Raw genomic sequence first — 22583 nt, 5'->3', positions numbered from 1 at the left:
TATTCATTAGGAATTTGCCAAGATGATCTGCCTGGTTTACCTGAACAAGATTAGGTGGAGGTATATGGAGGAAATTAACAGAAGTGACAGCAGAAATCGGCATATGTATTTGTTCCTGACAGACAGATGAGGGATGAAGAGTTTAAAAAACGATTCACCAAGGGCACTATTACAACAGACCACTAGCAAGAGCTGGACTTGATTATTTTCCTAGTGATGAGATGGAACAGTACAGGCACTTGTCCAGGGTTTAGTAATGGTAAATCACAATCTAGGAATAATAAGGGGCCTTTCCAATAAGAGGGAGTCAGTGAATATCTATGGTTGGGGAAAATATCATGAGAGGCTATGCAATCAAAACCATAGATTATGCTGTGTTAGACAGTTGAGAAGTGTGAAGTCAATTGGTAGATGTTATTCAGGGGTTAAAAAAAAGTCAATTTGACTCACACAACCACTGTGACTCTGTAATGGTAGAAAGCTTAATAAAAAGTCTATGAAGATGGAATCATAAAGTTAGTAAAGAGAGAATACTTTGTCCAGATACAAGTTTTAGAAATATCTATAATCTTCAGTGCTTTACATAGAGTCATCAAGAAGTCTAACCTAACAGAGAGACTTCTGTTTCTATTTAGTGTCTAAAGAGAGGAATTAGAACAAAGATGAGTACTGGAGAACATTGTAACAGACATATACCTCCCCTTTGGTCAAATAAAAGTTATTTGTTATTCAGGGGTTAAAAAAAAGTCAATTTGACTCACACAACCACTGTGACTCTGTAATGGTAGAAAGCTTAATAAAAAGTCTATGAAGATGGAATCATAAGTTAGTAAAGAGAGAATACTTTGTCCAGATACAAGTTTTAGAAATATCTATAATCTTCAGTGCTTTACATAGAGTCATCAAGAAGTCTAACCTAACAGAGAGACTTCTGTTTCTATTTAGTGTCTAAAGAGAGGAATTAGAACAAAGATGAGTACTGGAGAACATTGTAACAGACATATACCTCCCCTTTGGTCAAATAAAAGTCCATAGCTCATTTATCTCTAGAGTTTCAGAAGACTTTACACATAGAAGTTTTTTACACATAGAGTTTAGAAAGTTCCTAAAGAAATAACATAACCAATAAGGAAACTGGAAATGACCTTTCCTAGGTAATCCTTTGTCCTGACAACATGGACTTCCTCCTTGCAGGTCTTGGTCCTAGGACGATAGTGGCATAGTGGCATTATGATATGACATGGTTATCAGAAAGCATAAAGATTCTTTCTGCAAATCACAATAAAGATAAGCCCCACAAATAAAATAATTTGGCTACAGACACATATGACATTATCAATTTATAATTGACATTTATATAAATACTCTACTTCAATATTACATAATTTATTATCATAGGGTACTAGTTATAGATACCACTTATCTGTAATAGAAAGTATTCTATCCTATGTTAAATTTATTTTTTGTTGAAAGTATATCTGTATATATAAATGTGTATCTATTTATATATATAAATGTATATATAATACATATATAAATGAATTGTATATATAAACTGTATATATAAATGAACTGTATTTATACTATAGGTATTCCAAAGGGGTAGGAAGATGGGAAATAAAGTAATCATTAAATATGAATGCATAAAATGGCTCTAAAATCTCAGGGGTCTTCAAAGTGAAAAGTTATGAAGACCTAATGTAGTATTAAAAGTAGCTGTATCTTGTTTGAAAAGCAGCTTTATAGTTTTTCTTTACTTATATCCTTATTAGATTATAGAGTCCCTGGGGTTTAAATTTATAAAGCACTAAAGAAACTCTTAACAACCCAGAAATTAGTGGTAGAGAATAATAGTCTTTTTTTTTTTTTTTTTTTTTTTTTTTTTTTTTAAAGATTTTATTTATTTATTTATTTGACAGAGAGAGAGATCACAAGTAGGCAGAGAGGCAGGCAGAGAGAGAGAGAGGAGGAAGCAGGCTCCCTGCTGAGCAGAGAGCCCGATGCGGGACTCGATCCCAGGACCCTGAGATCATGACCTGAGCCGAAGGCAGCGGCTTAACCCACTGAGCCACCCAGGCGCCCGAGAATAATAGTCTTAATGCTGGACAGGTTTAACAGAGCAAGGGCACAATCTTCTATCCTATTTTCTTATCAAGCAAGTATATACCATGTTGGAGGAATGCCTTCCCTAAACTCTATTAAGTATTCTTTTAGGGCTTCTAGCTCTACACCAACAGCCAAAGGAATGTTACAGATTTTGTTGTAGATCAGTTAATCAGCCACTAGGTCAGAGGAGGGAAAGTGACTCTAACTCTTATAAAAGAATGTGCTCTTTGGGGGGCCTGGGTGGCTCAATCTGTCAAGTGTCAGACTCTTGGTTTCAGTTCAGGTCATGAAATCAGGGTCATGGGATCAAGCCCCCTGAGTTAGATGCTCAGTGGGGAGTCTTCTAGAGATTCTCTCTCCCTTTCCATCTCCCTCTATCCCTCCTCCTGCTCATGTGTTTTCTCTCTAAAATAAATAAATAAATCATGAAGTGGGAAAAAGAAAATCATACCCAGAATGTTCTTCTTAAAAAAAAAGTACTCACTAAGTACTCTGCCAGATGTAAAGCAGTGTCTTATTTACAGACCCTCAGGACTAGACAGTTCAATAGGAATACAGGAAATATGACTGGACTGAGAGGATTATAATGGAGCATAAATAAATTGTTCACAAGCCTACAAGATCCCTGGAAAACACAGGATTTGCATCATATTAAAATGGAGTTATTTCACTAAATGTAATGCATGTTCCTTGTTTGGACCCTGGTTTGAACAAATCATTTATCAAACAATTTGAGGGACAAATGAGAAACTTGAATATGGCTTGGGTATTAGGTGATAGTAAAAACTGTAGTTAATTTTGTTAGATCCAATAATGGTACTGTGATGTGAAAGGACAACATTCTTGTTTAGAGATGCATATTGAAATATAAGCAAAAATAGGTGAAAATAGTCAATACCAAATTACTAAAAGTGATGAGTATAATAGGCATTTAATAATTTAATTTTAATAATTTTTAATAATTTTAATAATTTAATGACATTAAATTAGTGTCATTACTTTTTTCTAAGTTTGCCATTTTTATAAAAAAAAACAAAAAACAAAAAAAGCAGTGTTACTGTTTCAGTTTTGTGGTCACTACAGTAAACAAGGGAAACTAAGCATTTCCCTTAGTGACTGACCACCAAAATAGTTCCCATTTATCCCTTCTATAAAAACAGGATTACCTTAGTGAAGAATGATGTTCCTAAATTTCTCTGGTTTTCTATTCTTTATTGCACCCACTTAACAAAGTCCCAAATCTAGAATAGCAAGCTAGCTACCTTTGCCATGCCTATACCCTGATGAATACTTCTGCAGAAAAATTACACAAGAGGTATATTCATATAATAATTACCATCCTCAAGACTACCTTAATTTCTCTAATTAGAACTTTCTCCTACATGCTTTAAAAACTATTTCAAATGACCTCCTTCAAATCTGTTACCAAACTTAACTACTCAATCTTAGTAAATGATCTTGCCTTCCAAATAATAGCAGAAACTAGGAAGCATTTAAACAGTAGCTTTCTCTACTTCCTGCCATCAGATCTATAAATTTGCTGTACTCATAGTCTATTCCTTCCCTTCTATACAACGAAGAAGTCGCTTTTTCAACTAAGGGTTAACCCCCTTGGCCTGTGAAAATTTCTACCCTTTCTCACCTTCTTAGGAGCCTTCTCTCATCAACTATCTCCTCTCCGGTATCTTCAACCTTTCTCTCTCTACTGAGTCATTCAATATTGAAACATGATCCCATCTCTCATATTAAACAACAACAACAACAACAAAACCCCTCTGGATCCATTACAGCTCTGAGACATTAATGTCTATGCCTCTCTCACAGTTTCAGTTTACTATCATGTTTCTAGTTCCTGACGTCCCAATCATTTCCTAACCAATTCAAATTGAGTTTTCTCTGCTGCAACCATTCTCTAAAAGATACCAATGAAATCCATATATGTTTTACTCCCAGTGTTTTCATCTTCCACATCTTCTCAATAGCATTTAACAACTGAGATCTCCAGTCTTCTTGAAATACTCTCCCTGTTGTCTTACATGATACCATACTCTTTAGATTTTTCCTTTTCTTCTTTTCTTTCTCAGTTTCCTTTGCCAGTTCATACTCCTTTAGTTGATTCTTAAATACTGGCTCTCCTTAAATCTAGTTCCTAAGTCTTCTCTTTTCTCCCCATTCTTTATTTTCCTTGTAAATCTCATCCTCTCCCCAAATTACTATTTATACACAAAAATTATTCCAGTCTTGAAACATTTATCCAACATTTCCACTTGGAGATATGCCTCAGAAGCACCTCTAACAGTTCCAAGGCTGATTCGTGCTATTTGTTATCTTTTTTTCAGTGTTCTCGGTGTCAATGAAGAGCACTGCCATTTTATCCAGTTCTGCGTGCTCAGAGCCCAGAAACATTCTTTCTTAGTTTTTACATCCTAATCACCAAATCTGGTAGATTGTACCTCCTAAATTTCTATGGAATCTTTCTACTCTCCATTTCTTTACCATCCTATAGTCCAAGTCACTGTAACATCTACTTGGCCCCTGCAATAGTCAGGGGATAATAAGTCCACATCCACATTTGCCCAAAAGTCCAAAGCATCTTAATGTTGTACAAAGGGGACATGAAGATAACACCTCAGATACACTATTTAGCCAGAGAAGAAGGTTTACTGAGAAAAATGTGAAAGCAGAGAAATAGCAGAATGCACCCGTTCTCTGAGTTATCATTATCTCACAGAAATGTATACTTTGTCCAGAAACAGACACCTGGTAGAAAGTGCTTGAAGAGAGGTACACCTTCCCCAACCACATAGGAACATTGGGAATACCTAGGTGACTAGTAAAGGATTTCTGTTCAGAGACATAGCTGTGACTGAAAAGAGAACAGCCTACAGATTAGTCTGGGGAGGTTGCCTAACCACCATCAATGACAGGCAGAGATCTTGTTTTCCCATTGAACTATCTCACCCCTGCTGAGCCAAAAAAAAAAAAAAAAAATTTAAAAAATCCCCCCAAAACAAAAAACAAAACAAAAAGAACCACTAGGCCACCAGGAGACCAAGGTGTGTTTCTCCTCTCAACTCAAGACTCTTCAAGATCTGGTACTTGTTTATCTTTTTAGTCTTACGTCATGCCTCTTAATTTCTATGCTTTAACCACACAGGCCTTCTTTTCATTCCTTAAGGAATTAAGTTCTTTCCCTTCTCCAGGCTTTTGCACACACATACTCTATCTGCTTAGTTAATCCTTTTTTTGCTAACTGATTAAACTCCTACAAGATTCATTTTTTAAGTCTCAGTTTATTTTTTTTTTTAATTTTTAAAAAGATTTTATTTATTTATTTGAGAGAGCGAGAGAGCACAAGCAGGGGGAGCAGCAGGCAGAGGGAGGGAGAATCAGGCAAGGAGCCTGATGCAGGGGGCCAATCCCAGGACACTGAGATCCTGACCCCAGGCGAAGGCAAACGCTTTAACGACCAAGCCACCCAGGTGCCCCAAGTCTCAGTTTAAATGTTCCCTTCCCAAGAAATCTTTCCTGACATACCTAGCTAGGTTATAAGTCCTGATAACAGCACTCACAGCATGTTTATGTACCCCTTAAAGTGTATCCCAACAGAAATAATAACTATTTGTACAATTATTTAACATATGTTTCTTGCCAAACTCAGGGGTCCTTAAATGGTAGGAACCAAAGCTGCCTTGCTCAGGCTGTAACACCCAGACATAATCATGCTTAACAGTACTTGTTAAATGACTGAGGTGTGGACTTGAAGAGATCCAGTAAAGCAAGATGACTTAGCAATATACATACACTGTATGGCAGTAATTCTGATTCTAAGGTTTTGGAGCCTTAAATTTCTGAAAAGTATGCCTGACTCTGGGCCAGCACTTAGCACACAACTACCTCAAATGTGGGAGCAATATAAATGAATCCCTGCTATAACTAATACAACAGGAGAGTTAAGGTTTTAGAGTATTTTTTAACTAATTTTTAAAAATTTAAATTCCAGTGTAATTAACACAGTGTTATTAGTTTCAGGTGTACAATATAGTGATTCAACAATCCCACATACTGCTCAGTACTTAGGGCATTCATATGTAAGCAAACAAATCACTATTTTACACTGCTTTGTGCAATTCATTGATTAAAGTGTTGAAGCAAATATGAAGACCCCGTTTCTAACTTCAATCCGCTTACTTTCATTTAGAGGAAGAAGGCACATTTACACGAAAAGAAAACTGGTAACTAGGTACTCATCCATAAGGGAAATAAGAATGACATGGCTCACAACAGCTAGAGGAGGTTGGGTGAAGTAGTGATCCTCAGCATTAGCTGCACACTTAATCACCTGGGGAGCATTTAACAAATACAGATGCTTAGGTCCTACCTCTACACATTCTGATTGAATTGAGTTTGTAGTGAGGTCTGCGCATTGGTATTTTTTAAAAAGCTTCCAGGTAGTTCCAGCATACAACCTGGTTGAGAACTACTGGTTTTAGGAGAAAAGAAGTAGCTGTACTGGAGAGTTAGTATTTGAAAGGCTTCTTAAAAGCTAGGTGAAATGTGGATAAGCTAAGAGGAGTGAGGATCTTTTCAAATAGGAATTAAGGAGTAAGAAATGATGGAAAAAGTGCAGAAATGGTAAAGTTTTAAGTGTGTATGAAGACAGACGATTATTAATGAGTAGGCAGACTAGATGGCTGAAGTACAGAGTTGCATAAGATGATAGCAGAAAACACCTTGCATTTTTATCTTTTAAGCACTGAGTGCTACTGAGCATTTCTGCTGTATTATTGACATGATCAGAGTAGTATTCTACCACGGAAGGCCCTCTTAAGTTGCGAAACTTCCGCAAATAGGCAGCAGCTGTAAAAATGGAAGAGATATGGGTGAAGAAATGACAAAGAGGATAAATCAGTAAGATTTTTTGTAGAGCCATAAATGGTATAAGAAGAATTCAAAGTCACACTGATAACTTTAGTAATAATAAACACTATCATAAAGACAAATCCTCATTCTTTCTTCGAACTTCCCCTCAAAGATATACATCCATCTTTAACAATCATAGTTCTCTTTATCTTTTTTTCTTAGAAAGGAAATATTTTTTAACACAGTAATCTGTGAAAAATGAGTTGAGAATTAAAACAAAAAGCTGATTTGAAGTAACACTTAAACTGTGAATCCACTGCATCCTAAATGTTTAATGATTACCTTCATAAATCCGATGAATAAAGAATATTATGCTGAATTTTTTTTATTTTGAAGTAGATCATAAGACACCTCTAAATCCAGCTCCTTTAATTTAGAATAACAATTAAATAGCTATTTCTATATCATACCTTGTATTTGGTCATGGTGCTAAAATGATTATTCCGAAAGAACACACAAAGTTCTCCTTCCTGAACCGTTGAAGTTAGTTCACATAATCCATGGTATGTCAGTTGAGTGGCTGTGTTATTTAGAAACTGCTCAGCTACAAAGCCTATGGAACCAATGCATAATATTAGATAGAAGAATAATTTCAGAATTAAAAAGTTTTTCTATTTATATTGTGGCCCAAGTATGAAGAAAGGCCAATCAAAATAAGATTTAACTACTATAACATGATGACTCCAAATTGAAGATTTTTCTTTGTAATTCTGCTATGGAAGATGTGTCTATAGACATTCTCCATCCTAAAGAAACAGTTACGTGAGCTTCTTTTTAACAATAAATGTATTTGCTTATACTCCACCTACTTCCGAAAAGGATTTTAGGCAACTACCAATAGAAGATACAGACAAAATAACACTAAAGCCTATTAAAACAAATAAGAATGCCTTCTTATTTATTGAAAATAAATCCCGCCATCGGGCTCAATTCTTAAGAGAATTGAGAAATTTTTTCACAATTTAAAAAATAGGAATTAAAGATGTATGTCAACAGTGACTTTCCCAGTGGAAAGGTGTTTAACAACTTCAGTTGTTTTAAGATGTTAACAAAGACCCTAGATAATTCTCAATTCATAAACCGTTCAGTTTTTGCTGAATAAAAGACTAAAGACTTAAAGTAGGTGTGAGACTAAGTAGAAAACAATGGGATAACTGAGGCCATTTTTATCCTAATGTCTTCCCACAGATACCACTCATTATCATTATGTAGATATATCAAGTTCAGAGACAGAAATGATCTCTTTTCTTTTTAAAACACAGTAAAATATAAAGTTTTCTGGGGTTTAATTTAAAAGATGTATGTACAATTGATCCTCATTATTTGTGCACTTTTGTACCTGTAAACTTGCCTAGTAACTAAAGTTTATTTATAAATCCCCAAAAATCAACACTTGCTGTGCTTCAGGGTAAATCTTGGATCCGGGCAAAGTGGCAAAATTTTTGAGTCACTCAATGCACACATTCCCCACTGAGGTCAAGCGAGGCAATGTTCTGCCTTCTTATTTCAGCTTTCTTACTATAAACAGACTTTTCACAATCTATTAGGTATGCCTTTCGGGGTGTGTAAAATGGCCCTCAAGCATACTGCTGAAGTGCTGGGGAGTCAAAGGCTGTGATGTGCCCTACAGAGAAAACACATTTTTGCAGATTCATTCAGACATGAGTTATAGTGCTGCTAGCCATGTGTTTGATGTTAATGAATCAACAATATGTATTAAATAAATGTCTAAATAAATAAATAAATGTCTCTAAAAAGAAACACAAATAAAACAAGGTTGTATATTGATCAGTTGATGAAAATCTTGTGACCAGTGGCTCATAGGAACCTACTCTTGTGTTTCCCCTAGGAGCAGTGACTCAGTATTCATGAATTCAATGTTCACAGCAACTTTACAGAATGTAACTACCAGAAATAATGAGAATCTGTGTAAATAACTTGAAAAGCTGTATTCTTCTTCTTTCCTTATTTTTTCTTCCTTCATCCTTATGCTCCCTTCCTTTAATAAGGAATGTCTCAGTAGCAATGGGGGTGAGGGTTGGGGTGGGGTAGGGTGGAACAGAACGCTCTAACAAGTTTTATAAGTGGGCAGAGAGGCGCAGTTACAGGGAGAAAAGAGAAACCTCCACTAAGAAACTGACACCTCAATAAGAAATTGAAAATAATCTTGGTAGGGCCAGAGGCAGCTGGATAACATAGGTTTATTCCACTCCGTCTCTATCCCTCACCCTTAGTGTCAAGCTAGAGCAGTTCAAGCTGCAAAGTGGTTGTAAAAAGCTACCTATGTATCACACTATTTCAAGGAATTGGTTAAGGCTGGAGGGGAAGTGCAAAAAAGTTATATAGAAGGTCCCTGCCAAAGGAAATTTATAGCTCATTTGCAACTTCCTGCATTTATATATTTATGAGCTCCCTGTTTCACTTATTACCATTATTTGCAAAGTATTAAGTTACTGAGGACAATATATAGTTATATACTAAAGCACTTGCTATATGTAACAGTAAGTCTTAAGCACTATACCTATGCTGAGAAGTAGCACTGCTCTATGTAATATCCATGTTACTAAATGCTTCCTTCAGAAAGATGTTTCTTTTTTTTTTTTTTTTTAAGATTTTATTTATTTGACAGAGAGAGATTACAAGCAGGCAGAGAGAGGAGGAAGCAGGCTCCCTGCTGAGCAGAGAGCCCGATGCAGGGCTCCATCCCAGGACCCTGAGATCATGACCTGAGCTGAAGTCAGAGTCTCAACTCATTGAGCCACCCAGGCGCCCCTTCAGAAAGATGTTTCTAAATACCCCTCCCACATCTCACACAATATCCTCTCTAAAAATTCCTTTCAAAAAGATTTAAAAAAAAAAAACAAAGAGTGGAGGGGTGAATGGGTGGCTCAGTCGTTGGGCGTCTGCCTTTGGCTCAGGTCGTGATCCCAGAATCCTGGGATCAAGCACCGCCATCGGGCTCTCTGCTCAGCGGGACGCCTGCTTTTCCCTCTCCCGTGCCCCCTGCTTCTGTTCCCTCTCTCGCTGTGTCGCTCTCTGTCAAATAAATAAAATTTTTTTTTAAATGAATGGAGATTACTGAATTCACATTATTTCATGTGTGTGAAATTCAAAAATGCTACACTAGAAAGCTCTTTCTCAGCTACTACTTTCTAGAGAAAGGATATCAGCTCAAGAGAGAATACATGACTTGCTCAAGGACATAAAACTAGTTAGCAAAGTGAAGACTGGAGCCCAGGAGAATTACTGGTATTAAGTTTAAAAATTTAGTGCTGATTATTATAAATGCAAACTGAATTGTATTTCTCCCAAGCCATAAAACATATTCTAATTTAGACTTATAGAGAACAATGTTTCCTAATTCTTTTGCCAACTCTTAAAATTAGCCCTGTGATTTTCATGGAACATTCAAAAGCTTAATGGAGGAGGAGAAAACACTTTTTATTTTACAGAAGACTGCCAACTAATAAACATAGAAGGAATAATAGAATTATCATAATCAACATAGTAGGGGTTGATTCAGACAAGAACCAGTGAATGCCAATTGTACTAGCTAAAAGATTATTATTAGGGAACAGGGTATTCAGTTTCAAAGCACGATACCAGAGATTACTAATAAATTACAAAAGGCAAGGGCATCTTTACAACAAAGAATCTGTCAGATACTGCCTTAATCATATTTCAACGTCACCAATAATGGGATAATCAGACATCTTGTACCACCTGAATGTGATGCACTGGGAAAGACACAGTATCTAGCACCTATGTAGTATTCCCACCAAAAATATCTGACCTATTCTACTCATGAGGAAACAATCAAATGAATCCAAATTGAGGACTATTCTACCAAAAAACTGACCTGGACTAATTAAGAAAAGTCAGTATCAGAAAAGACCAAAAAGAAAAAAAGAAGAGAAAAAGATTTGGGATCTCTTCTAGATTACAGGAAGCTCAACTGAAATGACAATTAAATGATTCTTGATTGGAGCCTACACTGAAAAATCTTTAAAGCTAAAAGGAGCATTACTGGGACAATTGGAAAATTGAGAATATGAACAGTATTATTAGATAAATATACTGTATTTGCTACAAGTAGTATCACTTGTATTGATGCTAAATTTCCTGAGATAATTGTATTATGACTAGATAGAACTCTTATTTTTAGGAGACAACTGTTGAAGCATTAATGGATAAACTTCTATGATACTTGCAATTAATTCTCAAATGATTTAGGAAAATGTGTGTGTGTGTGTGTGTGTGTGTGTGTGTGTCTACAGAGAAAGCAAAACTTCAATATGTTAATAATTGGTGAATTCAGGCAAAGTGGATTATAATCATTGTACTATTCCAATTTTTTTCATGAGTCTGAGAGTTTTCAAAATAAAGAAAAAGAAGAGTAAATCAGTATCATTTAATCAGAAATAACATAAATTCTGCTTCCTCCTCTCTCTCTCTGCCTACTTGTAATCTCTGCCTTTCAAATGAATAAATAAAATCTTTAAAAAAAAAAAGGGGCGCCTGGGTGGCTCAGTGGGTTAAAGCCTCTGCCTTCGGCTCAGGTCATGGTCTCAGAGTCCTGAGATAGAGCCCCGCATCGGGCTCTCTACTCAGCGGGGAGCCTGCTTCCTCCTCTCTCTCTCTGCCTACTTGTAATCTCTGCCTTTCAAATGAATAAATAAAATCTTTAAAAAAAAAAAAAAAAAGAAATAACATAAATTCAAACTATAATTTTCACTGCTGATGGCATATGATAAAAGCTCAATAAATATTTAAATAAATGAATATCCTGGAATTATTTGAGCATTTTTTTAAACTTAGGAATAACTGTTAAAGAAGAAATTATTCCTAAGAAAGCAACTGGAATTAAATGACCAGCTCAAGTAAAGTCTGGCAGCTGGTACTGTGTGGTTTTTGTTTTTTTTTCCGTATTGATTTTTGCTGCCACGGCATAATCATCATTATAATGTAGAAAATAATACATACTCTGTAAAAGTTCTGTACGTTTACTTACAAGGTATCAAAAGAAAAAAAATGTTATCTGAAAGAAGGTAAAAGAATATCTAATTCTATTTAGCTACATAATATTGCTTTTTCATTGGGGCACCTGGGTGGCTCAGTGGGTTAAGCCGCTGCCTTCGGCTCAGGTCATGATCTCAGGGTCCCGGGATCGAGTCCCGCATCGGGCTCTCTGCTCAGCGGAGAGCCTGCTTCCTCCTCTCTCTATCTCTCTGCCTGCCTCTCTGCCTACTTGTGATTTCTCTCTGTCAAATAAATAAATAAAATCTTTAAAAAAAAAAAATAAACATTGCTTTTTCATCAAAAAGAATGATAGTAAAAATATATCTTGTATCCTACACCTTACGGAGATGAAATATTCGAATTAAAAAAAAATAAGTAGTTACCACCTGAGATTAAAGCTTAATATTTTTAATAAAGAAGGATTAGAAATAAACCACCTTTGGGATATTTTATTGATTCAGAAGGAAAGTTACAGTTGTGGGCCAAACAGAAAAAGGAAGCAGACTCCTTCAGCTGAACACTATACCCAAGAAAATAAGAGGAAGAAAACAATGGGAGGAAGCTAAATTAATATATTGTAAGTAAAAATGTCCATTGTGGTCTTTTCTTTCCTTTACCATTTCTTAGTGCCTATACAAATAAACTACTGTAACTGAATAATTATTTCAAACAGACTATACATTTGTAGTATACTGAAATCTGCATAAAATTATTCCTTGCTATAAAAATCTGACATGCAGAATTCTACCATATAAAATTTATATACCAAGAAATTAATCAATTCTGGTACATATTGCCCCAAAATTCTATGGCACTAAAGAGGGTGATTCCTTCCTTGCTTTTATCAAGGAGTTCTTCTCAAGGTATCAATACTATATAAATTAGTTACAGTTTATGTTAGAGAAATAGTAACAATAATTGTAACATCAGGTAGAGAGAAAGGAGAAGTGATGAAGTGGCTGGATTTTTGTTGTTGTTCACTTTGTTAATAATTAGCATATTGCCTAAGTACATTACATTACTTGTTACATTACAGCCTGGCTTGGGAAAAATGCTGTTATCAAGTATTCCCTATAGCTTCCCATCCTATAAGCCTGTTCACCCAAACATCATTTTTACAGCTATCATTCCATCTGTTAACACTTGCTGAATCCTACGTCCCCTCAATTACTATTGAATAGCATATCAGAAACTACAGAGAGAGCAGGCATCTACACATGGAAATTTTTTTTATAGTCTATTTGTTCAGGAATATATAGTAATGAAAGTTTGGGTAAGAAAGGAAAAGTTCTAGAGAATGGAATTTTGTTAATTGGAAGTATTTTTAACAGCTTTTGTTACCCTCTGTCCCCTAAAATTAAAATTTTGTTGCCTTGGGTTGCAGTGAAAGAGCTGTTATACAAATCAGTGATTGGTATCCCTGTATATTTATGTATTTATTGAAAGTAAAAACCTAGGATAATTACACACACACAAAAAAACAACACACCAAAAACCTAGGATAAGTCTCCACTAAAATACTCTCTTTTCTTGCTACCTGCTTCTTGAATAAACATTTAAATTTATGGGTAATTGAATAATTACTTGATTAATGTAGCATGTGATACATGTAAATAGCTTCTCATATGTTCTTATATACTCTTGTAGTCACTTAGGTGTATTTTTAATGTGGTGATTATAATCAACTTTTATTATACCTCATGTAAAAGACCTGTGTCTGAGAGGATGATGATGATGAAGCCCATTCCCTATTCTCATTATGGAGGAGAACAGGAGCCCAGCCCAAATATTCATGCACATTTATAAGTGAAGTGGGTTGTAGGAAAGGTATATCCAAATACTATGGATCCCAAAAGCACTCTGGTTTCAAATGTACTTTTTTTCCCTTCATTGACCAGAACACAGATGAAAAAAACATGAAACTACTTCTATAATGATAAATTTAACAATTTTAATTAGTTAGGGATTAGGAAATCTGATGATCTGAGGTATACTTTCATTTAGAATGGTTCTCTGATACACTGTATTGTACTGAAACATAAGGCAGAACTCGATTAAAATAAACACTTGAGTACATAATACTCATTTCAATCAATTAGAGGAGGAATTGTAAAGTTCACTCAGTACCCCCAAATAATAATCCTTTTGTAAAAAAGGTAATTATCAATAACTCCTGGGTAATTGACCATATCAAAGCTAACAAGTGATTCCAAAGACTTTTAGTAGAATCCAGGCCTGATTTTAGAAGTCAAGTGAAAAGCGTTCTAGAAAAAAAACCTTTTCACTGGTATCTTTATGAATAATTACTTCTTTTATAAGTAAAAGTAGCATCACTTGGATTTTTTTAGAAGTCTTATTTGTGACACTTAAAAGTTACTAAATTATAACACAAATTATTTTGCCAAGAATAAATCAGGTATTAGGAGCACTCACCCACCTTCACTAACGAGCTCACTATTGTCTGACTGCTTACAAGAGATGATCTTCTCCACTAGTTGGTTGTAGCTGCAGTTACCAACAGCTTTTACAATGTCATCAATCTAGAAAACAAATGACTGTCTCACTAATCACGATAAGATTAAAAACAGTAACAAAGAAACCCATATCACTCTTTAGGGTTTTATTCTAATATTAAATGTCAAAATATTACTTATGAAAAAGAAAATCAACATCCAACAGTTCCGAATTTTGTTTACAGCTCATTATAACATATTATGAAAAGTATTGCTTAGCTGTATTTCAATTACGCAAAAAATGATGAAATGGGATTATAACATGCAACTTTATTTCTTAAGGTTGTGAAGATGCATTTAAGTGATTAAAATAAAAAGTAAACTATTTCAGGGGGAAAAATAAGAACATTTCATTTTTTTCTAAAAAACAAGTACTCTGTATTTAGAGCAAGGCAAATCTAAAGATAATTTATGGGATTAACAAAGTTCTCCCATTTTATTTATTTAGTCCTTATGAAAGTATAGTGGAGATGCAAGTAGATGTAACCATATCATTTTCCTGAAGAAAAGTTAATGTATATTAATCAGAGATGGAATTTGCCTCATGAGATTTATTTAATCTTGGTCTTTGGCAGTAGAGTAGAAAAGTAAATGCAATGTCTTAAGCTGTAGGAAAATGAAATTGGGCATCTCTACTCTCCTTCCATTATACTTTGCTTTGACTATTGAAGAAAAATAGGTTTCTGGTGTCTAAACAACTTGTTTTGATTGCCATCCCATCTGTAATATATATTTACTTATAATCTATTTATATGTACTACTGTATTGATTAAACAAATACAAATTAATACAATGATAAAACATAAGAGGGCCAATGTTTTCTTTCCACATCCAAATGATCTTCTTGAACATTTATATTTTGAATACAATTCTCCACATAGTATCTGTAAAAATAATACTCTAGACAACAGTTCTCAAACTGGAGAGCTTGTTAAGAAGATCTAACAGAATTCCAGGCTCAAGTTGCTTCTCAGTTGTCTAAATTTTTATTCCACTGTTGCATAGCAAAGTTTAAGGAAAACTGCCCTAGGCTACAATTTCTTTGTTCCTGCAAAATTCCAGGATAGAAAAAGCCTCTGAACCATTATGGGACCAACTATTGAGAAGAGCAGTTAATTGAAAAAATGTCAAAGCAAGGAGTTGTGAAAAAATTTTATATATACACCTTGAACATTTCATGTTAAAATACACAATGTATTCACTTGTCAGTCTTTTGATGTAGAGCCAAATAACTTTTTCTTTGAAAGCAGAATCTTAAATTCTATGTAAACAACATAAATAAGAGTATGGCTTCCAGTTTTTATTTAAAGTGAAAACTTAGACCCTTAAGAAGCAATCTGAGGGCATAGCAACTTTAGATTTTCATTATTTTTCTTAATACTTTTACTCTTTATAGCAATTTTCTTGAGTGACTCAACTTCATTACGTCTTTCCAAAGGGTATGAATTTTTAATCCTAAGGAATCCACAAAATACAAATACAAGATCAATACACAAAAATCAACTGCACTTCTATAGACCAGCAATACACAATATGAAGATTTCAATACAGAGATTTCATAGGCCAAATCTCTACATTAGCATTTCAGTAAATGAATTCATTTGGGAACTTTTTATGCACTGCTGTGTACCAGTTGCTATTAGAGACTGCAGGCTCAGCAGTGAACAAAAGAGATGGTCTGTGCTTTCATAAAGGTTACATTCTAGAGTAAAGACAAACAACAAACCAAATGAGCAAATATATGCTAGGTAGTTATATGTAGTGGTGTACAGCTGTTTTTTGTTCATTTTCACTGTATAGTATTCCATAGTATGGATATAACATAATTTTTTTTGCACTCATTTTTTTGATGGCGAAGTTTCTTGCAGTTTGGGGATATTACAAATAATATCGCCATGAATAGCCTTATACATTTATCCAATTCTACACACAAAGAGTTTCTCTAGGAAATATGTTTTATCAAATTGCTAAGTCTTAAGGTATGCTTATCATCAACTTTACTTTAGAACTCCAAACTGCTTTCCAAAGCAGAAAGCCAATTTATTTCCATCAGCGCAAAATGAGAATTCTCTACATTGCACAGCATCTCCAACACTGAGTACTGTCAGACTTTTAAATATTAATTGTTCTATGTTCTAATTGGTATATAATGGTAACTCATTTTGGTTTTTATTTCCATTTCCCTAATGACTAGTTCATATGTTCACTAGTTGTTTGGATATCCATTTTTATAAAATGCCTGTTCAAATAATTTGCTTCTTTTTTTAAATGAGGTTATCTATCTTAAAACATATATATATATATTTGTAGTAGCTCTTTATTCATTATATAAGTTGTAATCCTCTCAGGGGCTTGCTTTTACATTTTCTTCAGCATTTCTTTAAATAAATACAAGTTCTCAATTTTAATGTAGTCATGTTTACCAAAGCTCTCCATGGTTAATGTATTTGTTTAAAAATCCTTTCCTGGGGCGCCTGGGTGGCTCAGTGGGTTAAAGCCTCTGCCTTCGGCTCAGGTCATGATCCCAGGGTCCTGGGATCAAGCCCCACATCAGGCTCTCTGCTCAGCGGGGAGCCTGTTTCCCTTCCTCTCTCTCTGCCTGCCTCTCTGCCTACCTGTGATCTCTGTCTGTCAAATAAATAAATAAAAATCTTAAAAAAAAATAAAAATAAAAAAATAAAAATCCTTTCCTATCATTAAGCTCAGAAACATACTCTCAAACTTTTCCTTTGCAGTTTTAGCTTTTACAGTTAAACATCAATGCATATGGAACAGAATTTTATGCTCTGAATTGGAGGAAATGATTTCATTCTTTTTAATTGACTATCGAATTAGAAATCTGAACTGGCTATCTAACTGGCTATCTAATTAAATTTGTAATGGCTACCTTATTGCCTTAGCACCTTTTATTATAAACACTCCCTGTTGCTCTACAGTGCCCTCTTTCTGTCTATGCATGCATGGTCTTTTTGGCTTACCTATTCTCTATCATTTGTCCAATTCTTAATTATAATATGTAAGGTATTTCCTATCTGGAAGAGCAAGTCCTCCCTGCTTGTTCTGCTTCAAGTATATCATAGCTTCTGTTCCCAGCCCTTTGCATTTCCACATAAGTTGCAGAATCCACTTGTCTCATTCCACAACTACTCCCCATAAATCTGTTAGATTTTGTTTGGGGTCATACAGAAACTATAACTTACTTTAGAGAGAATAGACATCTGTATAAATTGCCTTAAAATCTAAAATCTAAGAATAGAGACTTAAATTTATGTAGGTCTCTAATTTCTCTCAAATTTAAAATTGTTCATGCAGAGATCTTGTGCATCTTTTTGTCAGCTTTATTCCTAAGAACTTTTGCTATGTAAATGACATGTTTTTAAAATTACACTTTCTGTCATTTTATTTACTTATTAAAAATATTTTGTTTTTAAGTAATCTCTATACCCAGTGTGGGGATCAAACTCACAACGCTGAGATCAAGAGTTGTGTACTCTACCAACTGAGCCAGCCAGGTGCCCCTTCTGTTTCTCATTTTAAAATTTCTTTGAAGAAGGTTTACTTCAAGAATTTTGAAGATTTTAGCTTTGTTAATCTTCATTATTATATATTTACTATTTTAATACTCTTTGCTTTTTTAAAAAATACTTTCTGTTTTCTTTTTTTAGCACTTTCTGCTGTTTAAAAGGTATATAGTTTATTGGCTTTTAATCTTTTCTTACTCATTAATGAATGAATTTAGGGTTTTAAAAATCCCTCTACTCACAAGTTTTGATATGGACTTATTGTGCAGGTAAAAAATACTCTTTTATTATCAATTTTTGGTGCAAACAATGTCTGTTGTTTTTCTACTGATTTCTCTAGCTCAATCACCCTGTGGTCAAAGGATATTCTATATTCTATGTGATTTAAATCCTTAGAAATTTGGTGAAACTTGCTTTATGGCCCTATAGTAGGTCAGTTTTTATAAATTTCACGAATGTATAAAAAGAATGAATAGTCAGGTTCAAGAAAAAAAAAAGAGAAAATGTCATGGACAGGAGGAAACTAGGAAGATAGGATGATTAAATGCAGTGTGTTATTCTACATTAGATTATGGAACAACAACAACAACAAAAATTAGTGGAAAAATTGGTGAAATGTGTGAGAACTGAAACCATAAAAATACTAGAGGGGAATACAAACAATAACTTCTTTGATAGCAGCTGTAGCAACTTCTTTCTAGATATGTCTCTTGAGGCAAGGGAAATAAAAGCAGAAACAAACTACTGAAACTACATCAAAATAAAAGGTTTCTGCAGAGCAAAGGAAACAATTAACAAAACTAAAAGGTGACCCATGGAATGGGAGACGATATTTGCGAATGACATATCTGATAAAGGGTTAGTATCCAAACTATAAAGAACTTACAAAACTCAACACCCAAAAACCCCACAAATAATCCAATTAAAAAATGGGGAGAAGATGTGAACAGACATTTTTCCAAAGAAGACATATGGCTAAGAGACACATGAAAAAGTACTCAGTATGACTCATTATCAGAAAAATACAAATCAAAAGTACAATTAGATATCATCTCACACCTGCCAGAGTGGCTAAAATCAACAACACAAAAAATAACAGGAGTTGGCAAGGATGTGGAGAAAGAGGAATCCTCTTGCACTGTTGGTGGGAATGCAAACTGGTGCAGTTGCTCTGGAAAACAGTATGGAGGTTCCTGCAGAACTTAAAAACAGAACTATCGGGTGCCTGGGTGGCTCAGTGGCTTAAGTCTCTGCCTTCAGCTCAGGTCATGATCTCAGGGTCCTGGGATCTCTGCTCGGCAGGGAATCTGCTTCTCCCTCTCTCTCTGCCTGCCTCTCTGCCTACTTGTGATTTCTGTCAAATAAATAAATAAAATCTTTAAAAAAAAACAAAAACAAAAACAGAACTATCCAATGCTCCAGCCAAAGCACTACTAGGTATTCACCCAAAGAATACAAAAATACTAATTCAAAGGGATACACACACCCCAATGTTGACAGCAGCATTATCTACAATAGCCAAATTATGGAAAGGCCCAAATGTCCATCAACTGATGAACAGATAAAGAAGATGTGGTACACACACACACACACACACACACACACAGGAATATTACTCATCCATAAAAAAGAATGAAACCTTGGCATTTGCAACGACAGAGGTGGAGCTACAGTGTATTATGCTAAGTGAAATAAGCCAGTCAGATAAAGACAAATACCATATGATTTCACTCACATGGAATTTAAAAAATTAAACAAATAAGCAAAGGGGGGGGAAAAAAAGGAGGAAGCAAACCAAGACACAGACTCTTAACTGTAGAGAACAAACTGATGGTTACCAGAGAGAGGTGGGTGGGGGGATGGGTGAGAAAGGTGATGGGGATTTTAGAGTACACATGTCATGATGAGCACCAGGTGATGTGTGGAAGTGTTGAATTAATACATTATCACCTGAAATTAATATTATACTGTATGTTAACTGGAATTTACATAAAAACTTAAAAAATGAATTGGTGACATATGAGTGAAGACTCTAATATAGCTAATAGTAATGTACCAATATTAAGTTTTGATACCAAGGTTATATAAGATTAAAAGAAATGGGGTGAAAAGTACGCAGGAACTCTCTGTACCAAGGTTATATAAGATTAAAAGAAATGGGGTGAAAAGTATGCAGGAACTCTGTTAACATCTTTGCAAATTTCCTGTAAATCTGAAATTATTAAAACAAGTTTATTAATTTTTTAAAAAAACATAAGATTCAGTTATGTTTAACTGCTCCTATCAGTAACAGAAAAAGACAAAACATATTCCAGCGTGGTAATGTATTTCTTTTTATAATTCTGTTAGGGGCACCTGGGTGGCTCAGTGGGTTAAAGCCTCTGCCTTCAGCTCAGGTCATGGTCCCAGGGTCCTGGGATCGAGCCCTGCATCGGGCTCCCTGCTCAGCGGGGAGCCTGCTTTCTCCTCTTTCTCTCTCTGCCTGCCTCTCTGCCTACTTGTGATCTCTGTCAAATAAATAAATAAAATCTTAAAAGTTGTTTATAATTGTTAAATTTTGCTTTATGTACTTTGAGATTATAGGATTAGATGCATACAAATTTTATTTTTTTGTAGTAAAAAACTAACCTTTATTCTTTGTGACAGTTCCCATGGATTCAGAGAATGAGCAATCAGGTATTTATTTACTTTCTAGGTATCTCCAGGCACATACAAATTTAACATAATTATATCTCCTTGGCAAATTAAACATTAAGCAGTTGTATGGCATCTTTTTTTCCCTCTCTTTATTTGTAATCTTTGTTTTTTTCTATCTCTTGTGAAAAATCAATATAGATATTTTAATCCAGCCTCAGAACCACTTTTACCTAGAGCATTTAGTCCTATTTACCCTTACTATAATTATTTATATACTTTAATTTATTAAAGCTATTCTCTCTTTGTCTCATCAGTTCAACATTCCTTTACCTCTTCTTTCTTCCTTTAGATTAGTTTTTCTCTTTTCTACTAATCTAGAAGTTACCCACTATGTTTTCTATTCTTTTCACAGTTACTCTGAAAGAGCATTATCTGACAGCACATTCAGTAATAATGGAAATATTCCAAATCTGTGTTGTTCAGTAAGATATCCACTAGCCACATGTGGCTACTGAACAACTGAAGTGTACCTAGTGCAACTCAGAAACTAAGTTTTTAATTAAATTTAAATAGCAACACTTGGCTACCACATTGGACAAAGAAGTTATAGAAACTATAATATCTACCCCCCACACAAAGTCTCTTCTTGAACAATTCTAGACCCTTAGAATACTTTACCTTCCTCCCAACTTATGTTATTATTTTTGTATTTGCTAATGTTCTTTTTTAAAATCCCAAGACAGTGTTATTATTTGATACAGTCTACATGTATATTTATCATGTTATTTTTCTCTTCATTCACTTATCCCTCCATCTGAGATTATTTTGCTTCCTTTTAAAATCTTGTTTAGAATTTCCATTAATGTTGGTCTATTGCCAGGAAGTTTTTTTTTTTTTTTTTAATTTTCTAGAGTTAAAAAAATGTTTAAGTAATCTCTACACCCAGTGTGGGGCTCAAACTTACAACCCTGAGATCAAAAGTCATATGCTCTATTGACTGAGCCAGCCAGGCACCCCAAGGAAGCAATCTTAATTTAATTAATCTACAAAAATGATTTTGTTCCATTCATGAAATATAATTTTTCTGGGAACGGGATTACAGGTTAGCATTTGTCTTCTTTCAGTACATTCAATATATCATTTGCACCATTATCTGGCTTCCCCATGTTGCTTTTAAAGAGGTATTATCAATTAATAATGGAGAAATATCCTCTCAGTGGCTGAATTCTGGTGCCCGCCATCAAAAGAACAGCTGAAATTTATTTACAAGATAATCATTTGCAGAATACATCATCAGAATACTAACCAGTTCTGAGAGGTAGTTCATATACACCTACAGATTTCAAACTTTGCCTTGTTTTTTTTTTCCTTTCTCATCAGCAGAATCATTTTGTCACAAAATAAGTAAGTAAAATAGATAAAAAAGCACTGCCCTCACCCCTTCCAAGAGTGTGAAAACCCACTGTGTATGCCAGAAAAGTCTGACAAACAATTTCAGTTCTACATTTGAATATGTTTTTCTTTAAGCATATGAATTCAACTGTTTCCTGGACAATATATAGCTCTACACAGACAATCAGAGAGATGATCTGAGTACAATTTTTAAGAACTCAGGCTTAGGTTCCTCAGGCTGTTAGCTCATTCTCCTAGACAACCTGGCATTGTCATCTGACAGGATCTGATATGGCTCACCCGGGATATGTAAAATACTGGACATGGTTACACTTCTCAGTGATACTGTCAGAGACAGAATGCCAATAAAGACAAAGATGCCCTGTTTACAGTAAGACATGCTTTCCTTGCCCAGACTACCAGTTGCTTTTACCAACAGACAAGGATGAAGAAACTATTGCTATTATGATCT

General features: G+C 34.7%; 1 protein-coding gene across 5 annotated transcripts in view; it reads right to left on the bottom strand.

The window, feature by feature from the left end:
- MINDY2 (MINDY lysine 48 deubiquitinase 2) overlaps positions 1-22583 on the bottom strand; it is a 70710-nt gene that overhangs the window by 15595 nt on the left and 32532 nt on the right. For 4 of the 5 annotated variants that reach the window (XM_059180631.1, XM_059180630.1, XM_059180628.1 and 1 more), the window contains exons 5-6: positions 14486-14588; positions 7440-7582 (exon numbers count right to left, since the gene is read on the bottom strand). The exons of the other annotated variant lie outside the window; for it this stretch is intronic. In XM_059180631.1, the coding sequence (XP_059036614.1) occupies positions 7440-7582; positions 14486-14588 (246 nt within the window). The remainder of the gene's footprint in view (positions 1-7439; positions 7583-14485; positions 14589-22583) is intronic. 5 annotated transcript variants of the gene reach the window in all.

The sequence above is a fragment of the Mustela lutreola genome, chromosome 7 (genome assembly GCF_030435805.1).
Source record: "Mustela lutreola isolate mMusLut2 chromosome 7, mMusLut2.pri, whole genome shotgun sequence".
Lineage (NCBI taxonomy): Eukaryota > Metazoa > Chordata > Mammalia > Carnivora > Mustelidae > Mustela > Mustela lutreola.
This window is presented reverse-complemented; position numbering and strand designations above follow the sequence as displayed.